This window comes from Rhipicephalus microplus, unplaced genomic scaffold (assembly GCF_043290135.1).
Source record: "Rhipicephalus microplus isolate Deutch F79 unplaced genomic scaffold, USDA_Rmic scaffold_65, whole genome shotgun sequence".
NCBI lineage: Eukaryota > Metazoa > Arthropoda > Arachnida > Ixodida > Ixodidae > Rhipicephalus > Rhipicephalus microplus.
Window position 1 is genome coordinate 129,513 of NW_027464638.1, and position 10,488 is coordinate 140,000.

Here is a 10,488-nt window from a genome sequence, read left to right on the forward strand (position 1 = left end):
GCTGTCGCGAACCTCGTTGAAGGTGCGAAGCTCTGCTTGTTGCTGCTGAACTGTCTCTTTCAGGTGGGCCTTCGCTAGACCTGTCGCGTGAGATACCTTCGGTTCCATTTGGAGCAACTCGGGAAAGTTTTTCGTACCGCAGGCCAACGACGAACCGGTCTCGGATGAGGCGCTGCTTGAATTCTCCGAAGTCGCATTGTTCCGCCAAGATGTGTAGAGCCGTCATGAACTGGTCAATAGACTCACCCGGCATCTGGTGCCGCTTGTGAAAGCAAGTGCTCTCGTACACAACGTTGGTGTCCTTCATGAGGTACTCGTCGAACTTTTCTTTGGCCAGCTCAAACTTCTTCGAACCTTCTGCAAAGAGATTGAAGGTAACGAAGATGTCCCTTGCTTGCCGCCCCTTGGTGTACAGCATAGTGCGCACTTGCACCTACTCTGAGCGCTCATTCAGGCCCGACGCCTATCGAGAGTCGTCGAAGTGTTGTATCTATGCCGGCCACTCCGAGGTAGTGTCAAAGTCCAGCGGTTGTGGTTGCTGAAGGCCCGGTGGAGGTGGCGGTGGTGCAGGGGTCATTGCAGCCTCTGTTTGTGTCGACGTCTCGATGGCTCTTTTTTTTTCCGATGGCGTGAAAGGTGGGCGGACCACATAACTTCTGACACCATGTCGTAACGGTGCCCGCTGCTATCAGTAGGTGATCAGTGAAAGAAAAGAGGTGGCAGTCTAGGTGATAAGCAAGCGAGAAAAGCCCCGCCGTTTATTTCACAGCGGTTTAGCTAGCCACTGTGACATCAATACCACGTGTTTCCACACATAAGCCAGGCACAGAGAATCGGCGCGTCATGTAGGAGCGCGCTTTCAGCACACGGGAAACGCATTCCGGCACAAACTGCACGTCCAAAGATTAAAATAATGGCATGCGTGTCATGTAAATCATGACTACATGCTACGCTCATAGCGTGCTCACGGCCATGATTGATTTGTGGGGTTTAACGTCCCAAAACCACCAAATGATTATGAGAGACGCCGTAGTGGAGGGCTCCGGAAATTTTGACCACCTGGGGTTCTTTAACGTGCACCCAAATCTGAGCACACGGGCCTCAACATTTCCGCCTCCATCGGAAATGCAGCCGCCGAAGCCGGGATTTGAACCCGCGACCTGCGGGTCAGCAGCCGAGTACCTTAGCCACTAGACCACCGCGGCGGGGCCGTGCTCACGGCCAATCGAGCAGCTCCCGATTTACTAAATTTGGTAGCACGTGACGTAAATAGACGACAAAGACAATTTCACGTCCAAACATGTTAATCATGACATGCGTGTTATGTAGAACACGGCTACACACTACGCTCATAGCACGCACGTGGCCATTTTGCTAGATCCTCATATACCAAATTTTGTGTTACGTGACCTGAATGGACAACGAAGGTAAATGACACGTCCAAACATGACAATCATGACATGCGAGTCATGTAAAGCATGACTACAATCTACGCTCATAGTATGCTCGCGTTCATTTCGCTTGCTTGACATATGCGAAATTCAGTATTGCGTGACGTCAATCGACGACGGAAGTGAATGACACGTCCAAACATGCCAATCATGGCGTGCGTGTCATGTAAAACATGACTACAAGCTACGCTGATAGCACGCTCGTGACCGTTACACTAGCTCCAGATATACCAAATTCGGTATCACGCGACATGAATAGGCGATGAAGGTAAATGACACGTTTAAACTTGATAGTCATGACAAGGAAGTGATGCACGGCATAATTTATGTTCGCCTCCTAACGTTATGCAGATTTTAAAGTGGCATATCAACCTTCCTCATTTGTGCTTCGCACATCATTGATTCCCACTGTACGTGGTTTCTGCCAATTTTCTTTTATGTTATGTTATTGCTCTTCCTGGTTTGATACGGACGGTCTATCAGCTCATATCCATATTCCTTGGACTTGGTGTGTGGTTATGTGCCACATGTGACTTAAGGAAAAATACGTGACGCTGGTGGCAAGAATCTCACGCATTCGCTGTAATGATCTGCTCGTAGTATACCACATTCCTCCCATGCAAAATTTGGTATGTGTCAAGTTAAGGAGACGACCACGAAAGCGTCCTGACATAGATAGATAGATAGATAGATAGATAGATAGATAGATAGATAGATAGATAGATAGATAGATAGATAGATAGATAGATAGATAGATAGATAGATAGATAGATAGATAGATAGATAGATAGATAGATAGATAGATAGATAGATAGATAGATAGATAGAAAGAAGTGTTTTAGGTGCGCAAGAAAATGCTTCGCCTTTAAAATTAGGGTTGCAGAAGGAATCGGATTCAAGCTTTCTGCGCGGCAGTCAGATATTACACCACAGATTCACGCCAGGTCTTGAAACTGCTTTGGAAAAGGCTTTATGAAGTTCTACTGTCGGAGTAAAGTTACCTGTGGTGGCAGTTCTGCCCATCTAATTTCATAACAGACCAATAAAATGAAAGAAAAAATAGGGGACCCTAAAGCTTCGCCATTAGGTGTGAAACGCGATAGCAACATCGTATTCCTAGTGCGTACCTCAAACACTCAGTGCATAAAACCTTTTCGGCTATTCTATGCAACCACTACGTTGTCTTAACGCAATAGGCACAGCAGCGTGTGTGCCTTTCGTAGTGGGGTACCGGCTTTCAACTATGGAGCCATCATGTTAATCACATAATCTGACGCCCTTTGGCAATAGACGCTTGTACCACGCAATATTACTGCAATATTTCCTGTTGCATTGTGAAGCATGTATACAGGACGCATGTGTTTGTGAAGCACGAAAGCTACTTTCACTGCATTTCCAAGCAGAGGAAGTTCTTTTGACTTTCTTCACAATTAGAGGCATGACGGACAGGTGGAACATCCGTTTGCCACGCATGCGACCCAGGTTTGATCCCAACTTGGGTCCAAACAACCCTGGTTTGTTCTCCACTCTGCTCCAGGATTTTTTATCAATAATTTATTTTATTTGCATCATTCTAGGTGTTTTTGGTCACGCATAAGATGATTTTTCACTCACAGCCAACGACGCCGACGCCAGAATTTGTGCGAAACGAGCACTTTAGCGCTATTGCATTAAAATAACATATGTGCTCCTATGATACAGGCGTCAGATTAGAATAATTCCGATTGTAGTCGCGGGGTTCAGGAGCGTTGGCAGAAGTTTTTTCGCGGAGACGGGACGACGGGGGGGGGGGGGGCCCTTTATGATTGTCGGGGTATGGCAGGCAAATGGTTAGAAATAGAAAAATTTTAGCAGCCCATGACGGCGCATGGCTAACCACCTTGAGGAGGGGGGGGGGGGGGGGGGTGGATTTCGCGCTCCATATGGCATGGCGGAAAAACATTCGTGGTTGTTGGGGGAAGGGAACACAGAATCAGTGTGCCACCCCGTGGCTACGCCCCTGGCTATGTTGGCTTCGCTTGTACAGCATCCCCCCCCCCCACTTTATCTACGGAGGAACGCGCTAACCGAAGTTAGGTGTAATATTAGCATAACCACACCATAATGTGCACTTCGTTTCGATAACACTAACGTCTGTGCTCTAACGTAAGTGCTCTTGTTACATTGCACCGTGAGTTATCCTCTAAACGCCAGTGTAGTAGATGTTCCTGGTAAGTCCACGTTGCGCACACAAGTATTAAGAAAACACTTCGAGTCTTGTCGTTACACTTGGCTGAAAGCACAAAAAAATCGGCATGGAGTATTGCTTGCTGACTTCTTCGCATGACACCAATTCCCACATGGCGTGGGATCTTTCAAATTTTTGCTGGTATAATTTTTTTAACAAACCTTAGACAACTTCACGACACACGCGGAATAGATTCTAAAAATTGGAACAAAGTTTTAATCAACATTTTATTCTAGTTCCCAAACTTGATTACTATATTACATGTCTGAAGAACAACCTAGTGACTTTTCTCAATCATGCAACACTTGTCTATCGCGTGCTTTGATTTTGATACTGCTTCACTCAGATTTAGGATCCAATGATATGCACGCGTGAAGAATGAATTTCTCATATATCAGAGCGTGCATTTGTAATGCGTTTCTAAAAGTAAAAGTATGCTAAAGGTAAAGCAAGCCAACGTAAAAGGGATACAGACACACTTCATGAACATTCAGTTGACGAAAGTTGACGTGCGAAGTGAGGACGTCATCTCTCTTTCTCTCTTTATTTTTCGGATAACACTGCTAGGTGTGGCTTCAATGGGCGCTCATGCAGAATGCCCCGTAACAATTTGTTATCTCTAGCAGAGTCGCAAGGAAACACAGGGATGTACTATTCAGGTATGCTACCGCATGGGTTTTGGTTAATTGAGTGATTTGGCCAATGTGCAGTGGCGTGAACTTTTACGGTGAACACGGCTCAGCGTTGCTGCTCTCCGTGGAGAGCCAGTGCACCCGGCGCGGTCGAGCATCGAAGCGCAGCGCCACGTGCGCACAGGGACTCTCGGGTAACACATCATGTCGTCTGCTACAGCGCTGGAGCGCCGCTTTTTGTTACCCACCATGGCGGTGGCACAGCTTTCGTTTTGCTGTAGTACAGAAAGATCACCACACTAATGTATAGTCGGCCAGAACTCTAACTGTTGTACGCAGTGGGCACTTTTCTGTCTCTCAGTGCCATTTCATGGGAACGAAGTTGCAAAAAAATTGCTTCGGGGACATGTGCTTTATGGCCCTACACTTGTCCTTAATTCAACTGAAACTTAATTCAGCCGTACACACAAAAAGCTGCCACTCATGCACGATAGCTAAAGATTTGGCCGCCTGTACGACTGCAACGGCTTTCATTTCGATGTGCAGCGGAGCTGTGTTCAGCCTATAAGTGAACGTCACTGTAAGTAGCCAAATTTCGACTCGCGCAACCGAAATGCGCTGACGCCGGGAGCTACGACCAACGCTCTCGGAAGTACAAAGTCTAGTATGAGTGACCTTATCTTAGATTTCACAATCCATGGAGGCGGTTGAATGATTGCTGTCGGCTACAGAACACTTTGCCTGCAAAGGCGTTTTGGCAGCTGCATTTCCGATGGAGGTGGAAATGCTGTAGGCCCGTCTGCTGCAATTTCGGTGCGTGTCGAAGAACCCCAGGTGGTCGAAATTTCCGGAGCCATTCATTACGGCGTCTCTCATAATCGTATGGTGTTTTTGGGACGTTAAATACAACATATCAATTATTCATCAATCAAAGGCGTTTTGGAACCGCCACTTTTTTTTTACCCCTTTAAATAGTAAAGAATTCTTGGGGTTACGCGTCCCGAAACCACTATTAGGAGGTACGCCTTAGTGAATGGCTCCGAAAATTTTGACCATCTGATTTTCACCGAAGTGTAAGTACAAAGGCCTCTAGTATTGGCTCCATCGAAATGTGGCCGCCACAGCCGCTCTTTCAAAGGTCACCAAGTGACTAGCAGTGACGCCGCAATAGGGTGGGCTAGTTAACAGGTAACTGAGCAGTGCTAGAATAAGCGGAAAAGATGGTGGCTTGATGCACACCTCCAGTGAGGGCGGAAGGGGGAGGCAAGTCAGGGCAACGTATCTTCTTCCACGTAGCACAGCTGCTGCGGCTGTGCATAGACTAATCGCTCCACCTATAGCGCACGTAACCGGCAGTACACGTGCAAAGTCTCTGAGAGTTGCATTGGCTGCTAAAATGAAGCCCGATTTCTCCCCTGCGTCCAGTTTAGAAGGTATTCCAAAAGGACTTGTTTTGGGGCTAGTTGGTGCATACTTGGTGCAGAAGACTGAGGTGCAAAAACATATCGTGAAGCAGGAAGTATCACATGCGATGAGCAAAGGGGCTGCCAGAAGCAGCACACAAGACTCTTTAGGCGCCGCGCACAAGGCGTGGTATATGGGACTCCCCTGGGCTGTGGCAAGTTCTATATCGGTCAAACGGGGCGTTGCATTAATGACAGACTCAGGGAGCATGCCAATAGTTTAGGCAAAAGTGATCATGTGCATCTTCCAGCGCACTGTAAAGCCTGTGGATGTGTGCCATTGTTTGATAAAACGGTGATTCTTGGTAGGAGCAAAAAACAAACAGTTAGAGAGCTCTTGGAAGCCTATTTTATCAAAAAGAAAGGGCCCAATTGTATCAGTGATACATCTATTGTGTTGTACTCGACAGAAATGCAGTTTTTGAATAACTTAGTGCCTTGATCATGATGCTGTGCGATGTTTGTTGGCTGTGCACGCATGCGCGGTTTTGTCTTGTTTCCTGTGCGTTTCCTAGATGGTCATTAAACAGTTGGTAGTTGGTTTTGATTGATATGTGGGGTTTAACATCCCAAAACCACCATATGATTATGAGAGACGCCATAGTAGAGGGCTCCGGAAATTTCGACCACCTGGGGTTTTAACGTGCACCCAAATCTGAGCACACGGGCCTACAACATTTCCGCCTCCATCGGAAATGCAGCCGCCGCAGCCGGGATTTGATCTTGTGACCTGCGGGTCAGCAGTTGAGTACCTTACCCACTAGACCACCGCGGCAGGGCACTGTTCTACACGAGAAAGGCGCTAAAGTAGACAATAAACAGGAACCAAGCGATTACCCTCCCTAGAGAGAACAGCCATTAATGACCTCCTCTTGCGCAGGCCCAGTGAATACGTTCTTGTCGTGGCGAGGATTTGTGGTGCCCAGCCGACTGACTTACTCCGTCTACCTCATTCACTACCTTGTCTACTTGGCACGCGTCGGCGTCATGACGGTTCCCATGCAGCTGCACGAGTTTCTCCAGGTACGCCGTTGAAAGTGTGTGACAACGATTTCTGATGTACCACGATATTTAAGTTGTTTTGCTAATATTACGACGAAATTTTTATCACAGTCACCTAGAGGGTCAGAGTGGCGTGTTTTTGTGTAGGCTTGTGCATTCTTCTGGAAAGGCATATAGGGATATCAAACTGTTTTAACCGTGAAACCAACGTCCTTGCCCGCTAGTAGAAAAAAAAACACAGTATATCCATGGAGTGATTGATCAGTGGGGCGAAGCGTCTGTCTGTCTGTTTGTTTGTCTGTCTGTCTGTCTGTCTGTCTGTCTGTCTGTCCGTCCGTCCGTCCGTCCGTCCATCCATCCGTCCATTCGTCTGTCTGCATTCATCCATTTTCGTCCATGCCCCACCAACGAGCGACGAGCACGAGCCGCCGTCCATGCCCCACCAACGATCCACCACGTACGGCGATAATCCAGCAGACTGAGAGGCACTCCTTCCTCGCGCACCCAAGCACAACCTCACGTATCCTCTGTATCCTCACGTGATCCCCGAATGGAGATTACGTTTTCAATGGACGAACTAAAGGCTGCGCTTGCTATGTGTAGACGTTCTTCAGCGCCAGGACCTTACGGCATCACTTACCGCGCTCTGTGTCAACTAGGAGATCAAGCTCGGCAGGCACTCTTGCAGCTGTACAACGGCTCCTGGCAAACTGGAATGGTTCCACAGGAATGGAAGTCAAGTCGCCTGATTCCACTTCTCAAAGCCGGCAAGTCATCCTTGGACATTTCCTCTTACCGCCCGATTGCCCTCGCGAGCTGTGTGGGAAAAGTTATGGAAAGGATGATTTTAACGCGTCTGGAATGGTACTTAGAGTTCTACGAAATATATCCAGATGCCATGTCCGGGTTCCGACGAGGCCGCTCGTCAATTGACAATGTAGTTGACTTGGTGACATATGTAGAACACCAGAAGGCCTGCAAACGGTTATCTGCTGCTCTGTTTCTTGACGTTAAAGGGGCATACGATAATGTCACCCACGAAGCTATTCTCAGCGCACTAGAAGGAGTGGGACTCGGTGGCAGGATATATACGTGGGTTCAGAGCTACCTACAGAATAGATCATTTCACGTGCAGACAGAGAATAGCCCGACACCCGAGTATTACTGCAGCCGAGGAGTCCCGCAAGGCGGAGTGCTAAGCCCGACGCGGTTCAACCTAACACTCATTGAACTAGTTGGCAAGCAACCAAGCAGTGTACGACTTTCCATTTATGCTGATGACATCTGTGTGTGGACATCAGGTGTGACTCGACTTCAATTTCGCGCTCGACTTCAGAAGGCAGCATCAGTGACATCGTACCACTTACGCAAACAAGAGCTTCAAATCGCAAGTGAGAAGTGTGCAGTCGTGGCTTTCACCAGAAAACCAATGTCCGCTTACGGCATATCAATTAACGGGCAGTTGGTGTCATGCAGCCGGAGTCACAGGTTCTTGGGAGTCGTAATCGACCGAAACCTGTCTTGGACACCCCACGTAAACTACGTGAAAAAGCGGCTGACTGCCATTTGTCACTTATTCAGGTTTATTGCTGGGAAAAGTTGGGGAATGTCTGTCGAGCCCATGTTACAGCTGCACAAGGTATTATTTACTGGATTCCTGCGGTATAGCCTACCTGTTATATCTAACAAGTGCAAAACGAACCTGCGCACAATCCAAAATATTCAAGCCCAAGCGCTTAGGATATGCCTTGGTTTACCCCGCTACGCATCGACAGCTGAAACAATTGCCATTGCACAGGACTACTCTGTCATGACGCACATCACCAATGAAACGATGCGTACGTACCTCAGGCAACATGCTAGGAATCGTTCCCACCACTTGGCAACCCTCACTACTGAGAGGCCCCGCACGAAATTTAGTGCAATTGTCTGTGCTCATCGTGCTGCGTTTACGTCAGGTTTTACGCCTGCTGAGAAACTGGTGTATCCTCCATGGTGCCTGACACTTCCACAAGTACGTGTTTCGATTCCAGGAATACAGAAAAAATCAGATTTGCCTTCATCAGCCCTAAAACAATTGAGCTTGAGCCATCTGCACGAAATGTACAACAACTACGTGCACATATACACTGATGGTTCAACCACAGCGTCTCGTTCTGGTGGTGCGGTGGTGATTCTAGCTAGAGGAATCACTCTGCGAATCAAACTGTCACATGTCACTACGTCCACAGCGGCCGAACTTGCGGCTTTGCGTGGCGCTCTAAAATACATCAAATCCCCAAAACCGAGTAAATGGGCTGTGTTTTCCGACTCAAAACCAGCCCTACAGAGCATGCAGTCAGTCCTTCGACGAGGTTGCCATGAACAATTAACTTACGAAGTTGTCAAGCTTGTTCATCACGTCACAGAAACAGCCCACGAGGTCAAGTTTCAGTGGCTTCCTGGCCACTGTGGGATCAGTGGCAATGATTCCGCAGACAACGCGGCTCGCACATCGCACCAAGAAGAACACACCCTTCCGATTCCTTTGTCAAGGACTGACGCTGCAAAGCAACTTCGTCACCTGGCACGTAGTCTGAGTCTGCAGGAGTGGAACACCCCAAGCATAAGACATACGAGATTATACCAAATAAACCCTCGACTAGAACTTCGACCTCCATCCGGACTTCGTCGACGTGAAGCTTCACTTCTTTGTCGCCTTTGGTTGGGGGTTGCCTTCATAAAAGCATATATAACCCTCATCGGATTGACCGACAATGCGGAATGCGACGTCTGCTGCACCAAAGAAGACATCAACCATCTAATATGCCATTGCCCTCGATTTGCCAGAAGCTTTTGGACGCATTGCGACAATTGGACGATCGGCCACGCTCTGTGCAGATGCTACCTGAACACCGTCATCGCCTTTCGTCGGCTTAAAGCAGTCAAAGCTGTTTTGTGCTTTTTGAGGACTACAGGCCTATGTGACCACCTTTACCTTTTGTGTAGTGCCACCGCTGCATACGCGCCAGCCGATTGACTGACAATCCTCCTTTTTTTCTCTCTCTCTCTCTTTCTCTTCTCTTTCCACTCTCTCTCTCATCTTTATGCCCCCTTCCTATTCCCCCGGCGTAGGGTAGCAAACCGGGCATGTGCCTGGTTAACCTCCCTGCCTTCCCTCTTGTTGTTTATTCCCCCTTCAAGCACAACCCGTGCAGCAGCCAATCGGAAAGTAGTGGTACAGCGCCATATAGAATACCGTCACTCAACTGAAGTTTGTATCTACTTCTATGAGACAGTGCCATCTATTATATTTTTCGGGAGATACTGGCTTCCTTGTTTTTCTCGTCTCTTCTTGTCTTGGTTACGCCTTACGCTGGACAAGCGTAGACCAAGAGGTGCTTCGCCACTAAAAACAACGTCATCGTCAGACCTTTAGAAGTCGGAAATCTTCCAAGAGTGTCGAGTGCTGTATCCGCCAATCACAACAGGAAGGTAGCACGTGTGAATGCTATAGGTGTCTGACTGAGACTAACGCAAGGCATCAGTTACACCGCTAACCGAACGATTACAAAGAACGTGCGGTGATCTGAGAAGTTACCAGTGACCACTCATATGGGACAAAAATGCCAGGCCTGCGCGGAACGTGCAGCACAGCCACAGCGAAAGGTGGAAAAATGGCCTTTCAGAGCCTTTTATAAAGACTGTTTGGGTAACTGCTACAAGCTCACTTG

General features: G+C 47.9%; 1 protein-coding gene across 1 annotated transcript in view; it reads left to right on the plus strand.

The window, feature by feature from the left end:
• LOC119162151 (nose resistant to fluoxetine protein 6) overlaps positions 1–10,488 on the plus strand; it is an 83,363-nt gene that overhangs the window by 69,065 nt on the left and 3,810 nt on the right. The window contains exon 13 of the mRNA XM_037414620.2: positions 6,654–6,796. Within this exon, the coding sequence (XP_037270517.2) occupies positions 6,654–6,796 (143 nt within the window). The remainder of the gene's footprint in view (positions 1–6,653; positions 6,797–10,488) is intronic.